Below are 15,324 nucleotides of genomic sequence, written 5' to 3'. Positions count from 1 at the left end.
CTGGCCCCCAGTCTTGCTGAGACACCCCCGAGCACAGGTTGGGCCACTCTTGCCTTTGTGTTCGATGTCACTGGCTCCATGTACGACGACCTGGTGCAGGTGATGGACGGAGCCTCACGCATCCTGGAGAGGACACTCAGCAGGAGCACCAAGCCCATCAGCAACTACGCACTGGTCCCGTTCCATGACCCAGGTACGTGTGGGACAGGGTGAGGACACGTGTCCTGCCAGGGATGGGGCTTCAGGGAGCTGGGCTGTGGTTCTGGCTGGGTTTGGGACTGAAGTATGTGCTCCACAAGTGCCTGCACTGTCCCTTCTCCCTGTTTTTATTGCCCTGGTGAACTCTGTGATGGGGATGGCAGCACGGGATGAGTTGCAGCTTGAGGGCATGGAGCTGGGCTGGGGTTCCTGTGCCTAAGACACCTTGCAGGCACAGGATAAGCTGTTTCCTACTGAATTAATCCCAGGGATGCTGGCACCCACTGGTGGGTGGCTCTTCCACTTCCATCCTGTTCTGATCTTCCCAGTCTAATCATAGGAGGGCATTTCTATACAAGACCACAACATGCTTCCAGGTCACCTCAATAAAAGTACCATTCCCTAGGAGGTTTTGATAATTCACTGCAATACTAGAATCATTTCTTTCTGTCCCAGTCTTTGCCTTAGGCTTTTTGTGCACACCCATAAAAGAGCAGCTGTTTCCCAAAAGAACCTTGACCTCCTACAAGGAGAGCAGGACCTAGGCTTTATTTTCAACAGAAACACTGAGTTGAATGAAAATCACTGGAGTCAGACAGGGAAGGAGGCAGAGGCAGTGATTGAGTTTCTGCATTGCTTTGCTGGGAGTCTCCCACAGCAGAAAAGATCATTGAGTTTGCAGATCACCCTGGCTAGGACCACCTGGTGTGTCAGGAGAAATTCTTGGGCATGGGAATATTTTTCCAAAATGGTCACAGTATGGGCACAGGGGCTGGTTTGCCCAAACCCACCTCTCACCTGGTGCCAAGCCAGGGCAGATGCTGAACCCTGAGTCTTGCAGGTGTTTGAGCTGGGGCAGATGCTCGGGAGCACTGGCAGCATGGGTGGCACCAGAACAGGCTGGTGCCACGGTCAGGGGGCTGAGACAGTGGTGTTGGTGTGTTTTCAGAGGTGGGACCTGCCACCCTCACCGCAGACCCTCAGCTCTTCCAGCAGCGCCTGCGGGAGCTCCATGTCCAGGTAGGCACTGTGCTGGGGCTGGCTCAGTGCCTGGCCCATGGCACTTGGTGGGAAGCCTGGCACTGTACAGTGGTGGGTCCTAGGGGCAATCCCTGCATCCCCCAGGAGTGTGGTGGAGGCTCAGGGCTGAGCAGACTGGGTGGGTAATGCTGGTGCTGTGCTATGGGGCAGAGCATTCCCAGATCACAGCTCTTTTCCCAAAGGAAGATATTTTCCCCAGGAGAGTTTGCACAGACTCTCTGTGGAACCAAAAATCTCTTCTTCTAGAAGCACTGCTTGAAAAATGAGTTTAAATTTTTTTTAAGAACAGTTTTGTCTGTTTTCTGCCAGCTGAAATGCTTCCTGGGAGTATAATCCTACTTTATCCATCCCTGCTCCTGCCTTGCCTCCTGTGCATTGTTAAATCCCTGTGGCATTTCCCTTCAGATGCAGCTGTTTTGGCAGGAGCTGTAAAGCTGTGGCTGTAAATGGTTTTCCAGCCCTTTGGGGTGCCAAGCCCTGGGGAAGCAGGAGCTGGTCCTTGCTGTGCTTCTGTCCTTGCTGGGGGGTACTGGTTCTGCTGCTGGGGTGGGCATGAATGTGCCTGCTAAAGGTAATAGGGGGAAACCAACAGCTTCTGTGAGCCTGGATCCCCAAATGGGTGGTTTAATAATCACTGGAGGTGAGACAGGGACGGGTCTGTGTGATCCTGTGTGTCCCTGCAGTTCCATCATGCTGCCCTGGGCTGATTCCAACAAACTGGTGTAGCTCTTCTCCGTGAGCAGACCCTGGATGGGATCCTGCTGGAAGCCTGGCAGGGAGAGGCTGAGCACTAGGTGGCCCAGAGCCTGTGCCTTGTCCCTTGCTGTGTGCTGCAGGGCGGAGGGGACTGCCCGGAGATGAGCGTGGGAGCCATCAGACTGGCTGTGGAGATCTCTCACCCTGGCTCCTTCGTCTACGTCTTCTCGGATGCTCGGGCCAAGGACTACGAGCAGCAGGAGGAGCTGCTGAGGCTGCTGCAGCACAAGCAGACCCAGGTGAGTGGCAGTGGTGCTGCCCACCAGCCTCCTGTGACAGCCACCCTGGGGGGATGCTGCAGCAGCCAACAGTGAGACTCAGCGATAAACCCCCTGTGCTGCCTGGGAGTGGGGGGAATTTTGCATCCCCTGGGCTGGCCCGATGTACTGGGATGCTGGTGGGGCTGGACAGACACGTGGTGGCTGTCCAGAAGGGACTGTTCTGTGGCAGGTGGTGTTTGTGCTGACGGGGGACTGCGGGGACAGGAGCCACCCTGGGTACCGAGTGTACGAGCGCATCGCTGCCACCAGCTCTGGGCAGATCTTCCACCTGGACAAGCAGCAGGTGACAGAGGTGAGTAAGGAGACCTGTGGGAGCAGGGATGGAGTGGCTGAAGTGTGGTACCTCAACCTGAGCCAGCACCTCCTGCCCACCCATCCCTGAACAACTCCCATGCCCACAGGTGCTGAAGTGGGTGGAAGAGGCCATCCAGGCTTCCAAGGTCCACCTGCTGTCCACAGACCATGAGGATGGTGGGGAGCACACGTGGCCAGTCTCCTTTGACCCCAGCCTGAAGGAGGTCACCATCTCCCTGAGTGGCCCTGCTCCAGGGATCAAGGTTCAGGATCCAGCAGGTAGGAGCCCAGGAGAGGGGAATGGCAAGGGGTGATGTTTTGCCTCCTAAGAGACATAAGGTCAGGGCAAACAGGAAAGGGAGGGAACCACCAAAACCTGCCCTGAAAACTCAAAAAAACAAAAAGGGGTGGGGGAGGATCAGCTACAAAGCCTTCAGTAAACAACAAGTGCATCTCCCTGCTCCCCTCCTGGGTTTTCCCTGCTGCCTTGGCTATGAGCTGTGCTGAGCTCTGCACTACCTTGAGCCCAGAGGGGTGGAGGTCCAGGCTGCTGCAGGGACCAGGGGTTGGTCCTGCATTGTCCATCCCAGAGGTTCACCTACTATTGCAGGAAAGGTCCTGGAGAAAGGTCGAGGTCTGAAGGAACTGCTCAGCATCCCCAACTCAGCCTTGGTGGTGGCCATGGAGCCCTATGAGCCAGGGACGTGGCTGGTCACGGTAGGTTGGTGGCAGACCCTGCACATCCCTTGCCTGTCCCTGAGGGATGTGTTATCTAGACAGGCTTTGCTGGGTGTGGGCTTTGCCCATTCACCTCCCACGGGGCAGAGGATGTGTGAGCAGGCTGGAAGAGGCTGTCTGACCCCTCCTCCCTTCCCTTCACCTCTCCCTTCCCTTGCACTCAGTATGTGCCTCTCAATCTGCTTCCAGACCCGGAGCAGTGGTCGCCACTCTGTGAGGATCACAGGCATCAGCAACGTTAATTTTCAAGCCACCTTCTCCACCCAGCCAGAATTTGATGCCAGCTGGCCTGGAGAGCAACCAGTGCAGGGTGAGGCTGGTGCTGCCCAGGGGCGTGGACGCTGTGCCTGAGTGTCTTGCAGCCAGGAACGTGGCTGGTTGTTTTTTACCTCTCTTTCCAGGTCTGCCCATCTCCGTGGTGGTGAACTGCACTGGTCTGAGGCTGCCTGGGCGCTTGCAGGAGATTGAGCTATTCAACACCTCTGGCCATGTCCTGCTCTCACTGCCTGTGCGGCCCCTCTCCAACTCCTCCTTGGGGCAGCTCTGGGTGGGCTCACCACTCCATGTCCCCACAGGTGACTTTCTGCTGAAGGTGAAGGGTGAAGATGCCCAGGGCCACCCCCTGCACCGCCTCTCTGGGGTCACCTACACCAGTGTGGTTCCTGGTGAGTGGAACTCATACTCCCCATGGGTGCTGAGCAGGGACCAGAGGCTCCAGCACTGCCTCTGCTTTGGTTTCTCCTTGGCTAATTTTCATCCTGCTTCCCAGCACAGCTCCTCATGGGCTCTGAAGGGTTGTTACATGTATGCATATCCCCAACTACTTCTAGGTCCACCCAAAATGAACATCTCCAACAAGATCCAGGCTTACAACCGTGAACCACAGCTGATCTCTTGCTCTGCACGGAGTGAGGTCCCTTTCCACCTGCAGCTTAGCCGTGGCAGGATGATGCTTGGGGAAGAGCAGCTCTTCAGGTGAGCCCCTGGTGTGGCTCAGTGAGCTCCATGGGGAACCCATGTGGGCAGTGCAGCTCCTGAGCTGGGCTGGCTGGGGGGATGCTGTGTGTTGACTGGGTGCCTGCAAGTTCTGAGCATCCCAAAAGGAAAATTCTAAGGGACATGTCTGCTGGAGGGTGGGGTGCACCACTTTGTCTGACTTGGATGGAAAAATGTCCCAGGGATTAGGATCAGGGTGGTGGCATGGCAATCCCAAGGTGGGGGTGACCCACCTTTTCATGTCTCCCTTTTTGTAGGAATTTGGGAAACATCACCTGGTTGATCCCTGTGGTGTCCAAGAGTGACGAAGGGTTTTATGAGTGCACAGCCACGAGCAAGATTGGAGTGACACGGGCTCATGCCTATGTCTCTGTCTCAGGTGGGGGCTGCTCATGCCAAGACCTTGGTGCTCAGAGGTCTCCAGGTCTGTGACTGGGCATAGGCTTGTTTCATCCTGTTGTCCCATGTTTGCAGAGCCACCACCACGGCTCATAGTCCCAGGCAACATCACAGCCTCACCAGGCCAAGACGTGGTCATGTCCTGCCTGGTTCTGGGGGATGTGCCCTACAACCTGACATGGAGCTGGGATGGAAAAGCAGTACAGCCAGGGAATGGCAGGGCCCAGGTGCTGCAGAACCACTCTCTGGAGATCAGCTGCGTGCGGCCGGAGGACGGGGGCCAGTACGAGTGCATGGCACGTAGTGCCCACGGCACTGCCAGGGCATCACTCTGGCTCTTCATCCAGGGTAGGCTTTGCCCCTTGTGGCACCCTGGCCCAGGTGGTGCTTTGCCCCGTGGGGGTGTGATGAATGTCACCTGGGCACTGAGCTCTGCTCCAACCCCGTGCAGAGGCGCCGTGGGTGAAGGTGGACCCCAGCCCCCAGCGCTTCAGCAGGGGACAGGAGCTGCAGCTGAACTGCACTGCTGGGGGCCACCCCCCACCCCACACCACTTGGAAACGCTGGGGCTGGGCACTGGAGCAGGATGAGAGGTAACCTGTGAGGACCTGAGCACCTCCATCTTACCTGTCCTTTGGAGATGATGCTCCCCTTGCAGGGATGTATGGGCTGAGGGAGAGGGGCTTGGGGTTGCTGTATCTCTGGAAAGAGGAAGGCATTGCAGTGTCCCAGCCTGTGTGTGCACCTGAGCTCCTTGGCACGCTGCTAGCCTTAATTTCATATACTTATTTTTAAGCTGTCCTGCCTTATCCAGGTCACCGTCCCCACCGAGGGGACTGGCAGTGCTTTGCACACCTGGTGTGTGCTCAAGCCTCAAAATACTCCTTGTGCTTTCCCTTAATTTCTTCTGCTTTCTGCTTTCCACCTCCTGCCTGTGTCAGGCTGTGAGTGCCAGAGTGGACTTTGGGGAAGGCTTTTTTACTTTGGAGATGAAAAAGCCCAATTCCCAGTGCTTTTCCCTGGTTCAAATCAAAGTCCTTCCCTGCAGCAGGCAATGGAGCTGTCTCTGAGTGCTGACCCACATCCATCACATGCTCAGCACTTGCCACATGTGCGGGAATGGCCTGAAGCCTGCTCACTTCTTTCATCATCTCTGTTTCTACCGGGCTCATTTCTCCCTCTCTCCCTGTTGACTGCAGGGTTTTCAGGGATGCTGGAGGTGCCCTGCACATCAGGGCTGCGGTCCCAGAGGATGCAGGGAATTACAGCTGCTATGCTGACAGTGCACTGGGCTGGGACGAGCAAGTCATCACCTTGGAGTTCTCTGGTACCTGCTCCCTGCTGGCCAGCAGCACACTGGGAATGGGGCTGTGTGTGATGGAGGGTTGGGGGGCAGTTCCCAGGGCTCCGTGGTCCCCTTAGGGTGAATGGCATGACTGTTGGAGACCAAAGCCATCTCTCTTCCCGTGGCACAGAGCCTCCTGCCATCCTGGCAGTGACACCCAGCCTGAAGGCACTGGTGGGAGAAGATGTGACCCTGGAGTGCTGGGTTTCAGGGGCACCCCCACCCCACATCGTGTGGTACAAAGGTGAGGCTGGCACAGACCTGGGGAGCAGAACTCTCCATGCACTGGGGCCTGTCTGCTGCCCTGCAAGGACCTCACTCAGAGCTCTCTGGCCTGACATCAGGAGGGACCCACAGAGGTGCTTGGGGTGCTGATGTGAGGGTTCTTGGGGCAGGTGAGCAGGCGATAGCAACATTCCCACTCGGCACCCAGCGTGCTGTGCTGCGGCTGCAGGACGTGCGGGAGGAGGACGCAGGGCAGTACCTCTGTGAGGCTCTCAGCAAGGCTGGCATTGCCTTGGACAGCACCGTGTTGGACATAGGGTGTAAGTCTTTGCCCCACTGTTGGGTCCCATCAAGCACTTGAGTCTGTTCCACCACTCTCCCTCCTGGCTCAGCTCCCACTTCCTGCTTCCCAAGTCTCCCCTTGCTCCCGGATTTCTCAGTGGTAGGATGCTGGTGCTTGGTACAAGCAGCAGTTGAAAGCCTGGCAGAATTTCTAAGGGTTGTGAGGATGCAGGAGGCTCAACAAATGGCAGAGGACCATGCAGTTTCTACTGTATGGGAACGTGGTGGCTTGGGCCCAAACAGGGAATGCAAAGTGCAATCAGTGGGATTAGGCAGAGATGTGGGCTGACTTCTGTGTGTCTAAAAATCCAGGTAACCCAACTGGTGTTCAGGGAGTCCCACCAGAGGGAGAAGGGATGAAAGAGCATGGGAAGGAGGAGGGGAGGTTCTGAGCTGGGGGCAGTAGGGCTTAAGGCAGTTAAAGGTGGAAAAGTACAAGAGGATTTGCTGAGCTGGGGGATGCTGAGTGTAAGGGAATGGAAACTGCAACATCTCTGACAGCTTTGGAAAAGCATCAAATGCTTTAAGTCCCTCTTGTAACATGTTAGGACACCTGGCTTATGGGTTTTGTAGCCCCATCCCTTCTCCAGGCTTGGCTGTACACAGAATGCTATGGGGAAACTGAGGTGTTGGACATACTTGAGCCCCTTCTCCACTGCTCTCTCCTCCAGCTCCTCCTCACTTTCCTGAGCCCCTGGGTGATGTGGAGGTCAAGGCTGGGGAGAGTGTGAGCCTGCTGTGCCACGTCCAGGGCTCTCCCCTGCCACGGGTCACCTGGTCCCGGCAGGATGGGAAGCCCATGGCAGGCTGGCAGGGACCACAGGGTGTTTCCAGCCATCTGGAGGTTGCTGAGCTCCTCATTGACAGTAAGAGCTGTGTGTGCATGCATTTATTTGTATTTTCACGTTGTGCAAGATTAGCTATGCTGCCGCAGCCTGCAAGCCTCCAGTGCTGCTGGGTCTGTCCCCCATCAGAGGTGGTGGTGGGGCTGGGAAGGGTGGTGTCACCCATCCTGGAGTTTGCTTGGGGTTATCCAGCTCCACCAGACTCAGGCTTCTCCTTACCATGCTCCAGGTGTCTCACTGGATGACCAAGCTGTCTATATCTGTGAAGCCCAGAATGAATTTGGGAAAATTCAAGCGGAGGTCAAGCTCACAGTCACCGGACACGGTTTGCTTTTCCATGCTTTGGTTGGTGTATCCATCCCAGCTGTGCTGGCAGAGCTGAGCAGCCACATCTGCTCCTGAGCTGGCCACAGTGAATGCTCAGCAAACCCCAGGGCAGGGTTTGGGTAATGCTCTTCCACCTCTTTGGCTTAATACACTGATATACACTTGAACCAGCAAATATCTCCAAATTCTTGGGGGAGATGAATGTCAGAGCTGACTTGTGCCAAGCCAGGATCTGAACCTTGGAAGAAAGGTGATTCAGATCCATACTCCTGAGCATGCCTGGCTAGTTTGTCACCAATTAATATTGTATCACCTTCCCTTCTTTCAAGCAGCCCCAGAAATAGCTCTTGCATCCCCTGTGGTCCGTGTGCTCCCAGGCCAGCCCGTGTCGCTGCCCTGTGTGATCCTGGCTGGAACACCATTCCCATCTCGCCACTGGCTGAAGGATGGGCAGATGGTGAGCCTTCCATGCCCAGTGGGCTGGTGGGTGGGTGGGCAGCTGCCCTGCAGTGGAGTCTTCACTGCAGGATGGATGCCCCAACCTCCCAGGGCCAAAGTTGCCAGAGGAGCATTTGTATTGGGAGGGTAACATGGGTTTATCACATCAGGATGTTCCTATTGCTCAAGGATCAGTTTCTGGATGTGCCCCAATGACACAGTGATATGTAATGTTTGACCCCCCACCATCTGTCCTGCTTTCTGCTCTCTGCCCCTGCCCAGGTAGCCCCAGGTGGACGCTACTCCATCCGGGCTGACGGGAGCCTGCACGTGGATGAGGCATCACAGGGAGATGCAGGGAGATACACCTGTGAGGTGACCAATGCCCTTGGCTCACACAGGCAGGACGTGTCCCTGGTCATCCATGGTGAGTGTCAGGGTGCCAGGTGTCTCCACTCTGTGGGGAGCAGGTGCCCTGTGTGCTCTGTAAGCACCACTCTCTCTGGTGGACATGGCCCTGGCCATGCAGGATGTGGTGCTTCTTTTCCTTCCCAGTTCCTCCCAGCATTGAACTTGGCCCTGTCCTTGTCACTGCCACCGAGGGAGAAGCTGTCACCCTGAGGTGCAATGCCAGTGGTGTGCCCTCCCCTACTGTCACCTGGGCAAAGGTAGGTGACAGGAACAGGACAGACAGTCCCTCTGCCAGCTGAGCTGTGAGGGCAGGGTAAAAGGGGTGTAGCTTGTCAATGTGGCTGTGACTGCCCAGGGAGATGGCACCAAGTGCCCTGGGAAGCTGGAATCTGGGGTATGGCATGTTCTGTGGGGCCCAGAGTCCTTTTCTTGCCCTTGAAGTGCTCAGCTTGTGGAAGAGTCTCTGCTGTTTTCCCTCCTCCCTTCCCTTTCCTCTGCAGGGCACAGAGCCCATTTTGCTGAGCCCACACTACCACCTTGACCCCGATGGGACCCTCCTGATCCCTTCATCCTCCCCCGAGGACGCTGGGACCTACTTCTGCACAGCTACCAATGCAGCAGGTTTCTCCAGCCGGGAGATGCAGCTCTCCATCAGCAGTGAGTGCCCAGGACTGCTCCAGAGGGGGCTGACTGGGAGAGCATGACCTGGGAACACTCCTGGCTTCCTTGGAGCACCTATCCAAGTGCCAGATGGGTTTGCAGGATGGGAAGAGAAGCAATTAGGGCTGGGGGGCACCTAAAGTGTCCCTGCACCAGCTGCACTCCCTCTCCATCCAGCAAAGCCCAGGATCAGTGTGAATGGATCACAGGCATCAGACCCTGTAACCATCTGGGCTGTGCTTGGGCAGGAGACCACTCTGCCCTGCGAGGTTGAAGGTTATCCCCCTCCCTTGGTGGTGTGGAGCAGGGAGTCCCAGCCACTGCCTCTTGTCACCACAAGGTAAGGAGAGTTGTGGGTGCTGGGGGTTTTGATCTCCTGGGATTTTATCTCCTCAGAGATGTCACATCCATGAAGGAATTCAGCTGCTTGGTAGGGAGATAGAAAGGGCATCCCTGGCATCATGTGGCCAATGCTCAGTGCAGGAGCTGAGATAGCTGAGTGGTACAGAATTAGCTCTGCTCTCCTTGAAGAGCACTAGGCCTGTTTTCCATCATCCAAACATCTGCTGGGACAGAGCAGCTGCTTCTGACCCTTCACGTGCCTACCCTGGACACAGAGCTGGGATTGGGAAGGAAAGGCAGCTCCAAGGCAGCTCCTCACCCTGCTCACTTGTTTGCCTTCGTGCACATTCCTGACTTGTGCTGTCATGGTGCTGGAGGTTCTGGGGATGGAGGATCCCCAGGGAGGTGGTGAACTGGGGCTTGATGCTGCTCTGCACCCAGGTGGCTGCAGGGCACTGAGGAGGAGGAGAGGCAGCCAGGGAGGGTGGGTGTGCTGCAGCCTCTGTTGCCCCTCAGCCCCCGTGTTGGGGTGACTTCATGGGCTTTTGGCATTGAAATATTCCTGGGGCAGCCACTCAATGTGATCTGATGGGAGAAGATAACCTGGAGAATGGTTGGATATGTGTTTATCTGGTGTCTTGGTCTTCCCCCTTAGAAGCAGGACATGCTTTCTTGGTATGTTAGCACCATGCCTGAAAGGACTTCCTAAACTCATAGGCCCTGATCTTGACATTAAGTACTTCTTTCCCTGCACTTGTGGATTGATGTGGGCTGGGGAAATAGGGAGGCATCTTGGTTTTGCTCTTCTTGAGGGACTGTGTTGCCTTGTTGTTTGTGTCTGGTTTCCCATGGCTGCTCCTGGTTGACCTGTGCTGTTCCCCACATCTCAGCTGGCTCGTCCTCACGTGCTGGGTGATTTATGGGAGCACACAAGGAGGAATCTGCAGCCGTGGGCAGAGATGATGTTATGTCTGTGGAGCACAGACAGGGCTGGGAGGGAGAGCATGGCCAGCTCCAGCTGCAGGGGCTGTGCTCATGGGGAGCCTCATCCCCCTTCATTCCCCTGTGGGTGGCTCATGTGCTGCCTCATGCAGGGGCTGAAGAAAAGGGATCTGATCCCATGGGCATCTCTGGCACCCTCCTTGTGTGGGAGGTGGCCTTGGGTACTTCTTCTTTGCTGTCTCTCAGCCCTTAGCTCCTGCCCAGGGGTAGATGATGATGGATGACATGGTTATTCCTCCCATCCAGCTTTTTCGTTCCCTCTCCCCCAAGCTACAGCATCCTCCCTTCGGGGTCCCTCTGGCTGGCAGAGCCCCAGGTGACAGACAGTGGCCTCTACACCTGCACAGCCACGAACACCGCAGGGAACACCTCACTCAGCTACAGCCTGCACGTCCAAGGTTCATGTCCCTGCTTAAAATGCTCCTTCCATGGGCTTAACGTACCACTGGGGTCCTGCACACTCCAAGCCCTTGACTGCTCCCACATCCCTGTGCCAGTGTCTGAGGATGGTCCCAGTCTGAGGTTCCCTTTCCCCCCAGTTCCCCCCCAGGTGCAGATTGGTGATGGGGAAAGCCACCTGACAGCTGTCACCAACACCTCCCTGAGGATTCACTGTCACGTCATGGGCATCCCCTCACCTCAGATCCAGTGAGTACTGCAGAGTGGTGAGTCCTGCCTGTGTTCCCAGCACGGGTGATAGGGATCTCTGGCTTGGGATGGGACCCATCCATTTCTCCTCCTTGCCTTTGGTGTCCTCTGCTCAATGATCTGGGCACTGCCAGCCCCATTCCAGGTGACAAGGGGACAGTCCTTGCTGTCAGCACCCCACAGTTCACCCCTTTGGTGTGGTGGCAGGACAGACCATGGATTTGGTGCCTATCCCCTTCCTTGTAGGTGGCTGAAGGATGGACACCCCCTGGCTGAGCGGGACGGTGCGGTGATGTCTGAGGATGGTGGGACACTGCTGATCACCCGTGTGGGGCTTGGTCATGAAGGGCTCTACATCTGCCAGGGCAGCAACTGGGCAGGCGTGGCCCAGGCAGAGGTGCAGGTTTCAGTGCATGGTGAGCACAGCATCTGGGGGAAGACCTGTCATCCATCCCATGGCCCTTCACTGTACAACTGCATAGCTTGGGCCATGCAGAGCTGGTGACAGTGCACACTGGGTTGCAGTGCCTCCCAGCATTGAACCCAGCATGGTGGACCTGGTCATCCTGGAGAACAGCACAGCCTTCCTGGAATGCCTGGCCTCAGGGCTGCCTGCTCCTGGTGAGTTGGTCCTCTCCCTCAGCTCTTGCTCCTGCATCTCTGGCACTTTCCCTGGGTGAGAGGGACAGCAGCAATGCTACTCACAGCTCTGCTCCCTGCTTCCCTCCAGACATCACCTGGTTCAAGGGGCATGAGCAGCTCTCAGGCAGACTGGGACAGACCCTGTCCAGGGATGGGAAGCTCCTGGAGATCCAGCATGCCCAGCTCTCTGATGCTGGCAGGTACCGCTGCGTGGCCTCCAACGTGGCTGGTGTGACTGAGCTCTGGTACAGCCTGCAGGTCACTGGTGAGCGTGTGCTTTGGCTGTCTGAGAGATGGGTGCTCCCCCTTGGAACCTCTCATGTGAGCATGGGACAATGGGGCTGTTCCAGTCCTCAGGACACATCCCTGGAGGATGGCTTTGGCAAAGCCCCCATCCTCTGCCCATCTGCAACTCCAAGCATGCAATCCCCCCGTGTTCATCCCAAATAATGTCCTAGAAAACCATAGCTCCATGGATGGGTATTGCCTGGTACCCACTATGGTGTATCCTACCCACTCTTCTGCTCCTGGTGACATTTCTCTGTCCCCCAGTGCCCCCCCAGATCACAGTTGGCCCCAGTCCTCTCAGAGTGGTGGTGAATGAACCAGTGACACTGGAGTGTGATGCCAGAGGGACCCCAGCTCCAGTGCTGCTGTGGCTGAAGGATGGCAATCCAGTGCCCAGTGAAACAGCAGGTGGCCCACAGGTGAGACAGCTTCTGCTGGAGGGAGCACCACCTGCAATGTCCCTCCAGGCAGATGCTCCTTTTCCTTGTTCTGGCTTTTGAAGAAATAATTGCTAGACCTGAGGAGGTGCAAGGTCACCCAGACCTGCCCCATGTTTGGTCCATGGGGCATGAACCTGTTCAGTCCTGTGCTGGATTTTCCTGCCACAAAGGGCACGGTTGGGCAGAGGGTCCCTAGGATGTGAGGAGGATGGGCTCAGACAAGGCTTGTGCCCACCCACCCCTGTCCCTGTGTGCCAGCAAGCAGTCCAGCTGCCTGTGAGTTTGTCTGGTTCTGTGCTCATCTGGGCTCTCTCTGTCTTGGGGAAGCACAGGTCCTGTCTGGTGGGCATGTGCTGTCCCTGCCCACCGCTCGCCTCGAGGACTCAGGGACGTACACGTGTGTAGCCAGCAGTGCCATGGGGGAGGACAGACACGAGGCCACCCTCGAGGTGTGGTGTAAGTAGCCCTGTGCATCCCAGCCCCTTCCCACCAGCGTGGCTGTGGGGTTGGAGGTGATGCTCAGGACTAGGGGGCTGCTCTGCCATCCCCTTGCAAGCTCAGGAGCTGTGGGGGTACAGCCCTAGGGAAGGGGACAAAAGTGGCTGGCTTAGGGAAGGTGTTGCCCTGTTGATCTGTTTTCCAGTGCCAACCATCACCCTGGCTGAGGAGGAGAACATCTCTGTGGTTGTCAACCAGCCAGTGTCCCTGGAGTGTCCCACCCCTGGGGTCTCCCCACAGGGATTTCGCTGGCTGAAGGATGGGAGTTTACTCACACCAAAGCCAGATGTGCAGCTGTCTGTGGAGGGGACTGTGCTCCAGGTGATGTTTCAGAATATTGCAGAGGTTGGCAGAGGAAATGGAGCAGTGTAAATCCCTGCATCCCCCTCCCCACCCTTGGAAAATGGAGGGGATGACACAGCCCATGGTGCAGCACCATCCCCAGTCTTGATGCTGATTCCATCCCCATGGCTTCTTCTGGCATAAAATCCCCTCATGGAGGGGCTGCATGGGTCCAGCTCTGCTGCAGAGCATCTGTGTGTCTCTGCTTTTTTGGGCAGATCAGGCAAGCCACTGTGCAGGATGCAGGCAGATACACCTGCCAGGTGCCTGGATACCTGGAGAGGCACTACAACCTCGACGTGTGGGGTAAGGGCTGAAATAGCCTGTCAGGGGAAAAAATAATATATATAGTCTCTGTGTGTATATACATAGATATACTGTATTCCATTCTGGCTTTTATATTTTAAATATGTACCTGGGGTAGTTGACTGGTTTGGAAAACACTAGGACCAAAGAATCAACTCTCTGCAAAATGATGCAACTGGAGGTAGCAGGAATCCCCACCAGGATAGGTGTCAGAGAGGAAAAACCAATGTTTGCCTGAGCCTTGGGGGGAGATTTCAATGACAAAGCAGTAAATGCTGTCTTTCCAAAATTTGGGCAGGAGACTGAAGGGATTTCCTTGCCATTGCCAGGACTTTTCTGTTCTTTCTTTGTACTCAATCACTACAGTGGTCAATGCAGATATTGTTCCCCTTCTCTGCCCCTGCCCAAGTCAGGAGGATGCCAGTGGTGCCTCCTGGGCTGCTGCCAGGATAGGCACTGGCCACTGTTGCTCTCTTGATCCAAGCTTCCTTACAGCCTCCCAGGCCACTCAGCATGTTCACAGCTCCAGGGGCTGAGCCAGGGTCTGGCTTTTCTCAGGGATGCTCTAGGCCAGTTGGTGGAAGTCCTGCAGGCAGGTAGCCAGGGAGTGGAGAAAATCCAGTTCTCCTGGTCTGGGCTTGTTCCTGCTCTCCCTTCCCAGGGAAATGTTTGCACGTCTGGTGTCCTGGCTCGAGTGGATTGTTTGGGTTCTGCTGTTTTTGTTTTTCTGGGGTTTCTGGGTGTTGGGGTTTTTCTTCGACAAATTGATATCCCTCCTGGGAAGGAGTTACCATTTTTCAGCCAGCTGTATTTGTGAGCAACGGAGAACAGCATCTGATAATGGAAAGAGTTGGGTAACCTTCCCAGTGAGGAGGGCTGTCTAATAAGGCTGTGTCTGGCCAACCTGACCTTGGCGTGTCTGTGTGCCTAGTGTGGGATGCTTGGTCATCCTCTGCTGTGGGCCACGTGCAATTAAAAGCATCACTTGCTTAATAGCTGGAGAGACAAGATTATTGTTTCCATGTGGAGCCTTCCTGGGGTTTGTGCTGCACCCAGCAGAGCAGCAGGTGGTGTGTAGCCAGCAGGATGGAGCTACCTACCCCTCTCCTCTCCTCTGGTGCTTTCAGTGAGCTTCTCCTCTCATCCCTGCAGTGCCTCCATCCTTCTCCTCGGCAGAGCCTGCCACTGTGTCCGTGCTGGAGGGGCAGTCTGTCAGCCTGGACTGCGAGTGCCATGGGATCCCCTTCCCCACCCTGAGCTGGTGGAAGGATGGTAGGCTCCTTGTCCTCAGCCTCATCCCCCTCCCTACGTGTGTTGACCCAGATGTTGGTTTCCCTGGAGCAAGGAGTGCCTTATCTGGAGCAGTATCCAGCTTCTGGGTGGGAACTGGTCCTGCTGGGAGCCTGAGAGGAGGCTGCTGTCCTCTTCCCTGGGCAGGTGAACCTCTCTCCACCCAGCCTGGGAGCACAAAGCTGGAGTCCAAGGAAGGCAGCATGGTGTACTTGGAGAAGGTACAGCTG

At 56.2% G+C, this 15,324-nt stretch overlaps 1 protein-coding gene across 1 annotated transcript in view; it reads left to right on the top strand.

Annotated features, from left to right (window-relative positions):
- Window positions 1-11: 11 nt before the first annotated feature.
- LOC103808309 (hemicentin-2-like) overlaps window positions 12-15,324 on the top strand; it is a gene marked incomplete at its 5' end in the record, with an annotated part of 33,711 nt that continues 18,398 nt past the window's right edge. Inside the window, 32 exon segments of the mRNA XM_009081087.1 lie at window positions 12-193; window positions 1,148-1,218; window positions 2,076-2,234; window positions 2,446-2,568; window positions 2,678-2,849; window positions 3,181-3,287; window positions 3,498-3,618; window positions 3,710-3,973; window positions 4,139-4,283; window positions 4,562-4,683; window positions 4,779-5,051; window positions 5,155-5,296; window positions 5,903-6,030; window positions 6,179-6,292; window positions 6,444-6,593; window positions 7,287-7,481; window positions 7,690-7,785; window positions 8,117-8,244; window positions 8,508-8,652; window positions 8,781-8,893; window positions 9,137-9,293; window positions 9,474-9,636; window positions 10,911-11,038; window positions 11,180-11,288; window positions 11,535-11,704; window positions 11,814-11,909; window positions 12,019-12,195; window positions 12,483-12,629; window positions 12,986-13,114; window positions 13,302-13,477; window positions 13,717-13,804; window positions 14,957-15,076. Coding sequence (XP_009079335.1) covers window positions 12-193; window positions 1,148-1,218; window positions 2,076-2,234; window positions 2,446-2,568; window positions 2,678-2,849; window positions 3,181-3,287; window positions 3,498-3,618; window positions 3,710-3,973; window positions 4,139-4,283; window positions 4,562-4,683; window positions 4,779-5,051; window positions 5,155-5,296; window positions 5,903-6,030; window positions 6,179-6,292; window positions 6,444-6,593; window positions 7,287-7,481; window positions 7,690-7,785; window positions 8,117-8,244; window positions 8,508-8,652; window positions 8,781-8,893; window positions 9,137-9,293; window positions 9,474-9,636; window positions 10,911-11,038; window positions 11,180-11,288; window positions 11,535-11,704; window positions 11,814-11,909; window positions 12,019-12,195; window positions 12,483-12,629; window positions 12,986-13,114; window positions 13,302-13,477; window positions 13,717-13,804; window positions 14,957-15,076 — 4,610 coding nt within the window.

Source organism: Acanthisitta chloris, unplaced genomic scaffold (assembly GCF_000695815.1).
Source record: "Acanthisitta chloris isolate BGI_N310 unplaced genomic scaffold, ASM69581v1 scaffold7428, whole genome shotgun sequence".
Taxonomy (NCBI): Eukaryota; Metazoa; Chordata; class Aves; order Passeriformes; family Acanthisittidae; genus Acanthisitta; species Acanthisitta chloris.
This window is presented reverse-complemented; position numbering and strand designations above follow the sequence as displayed.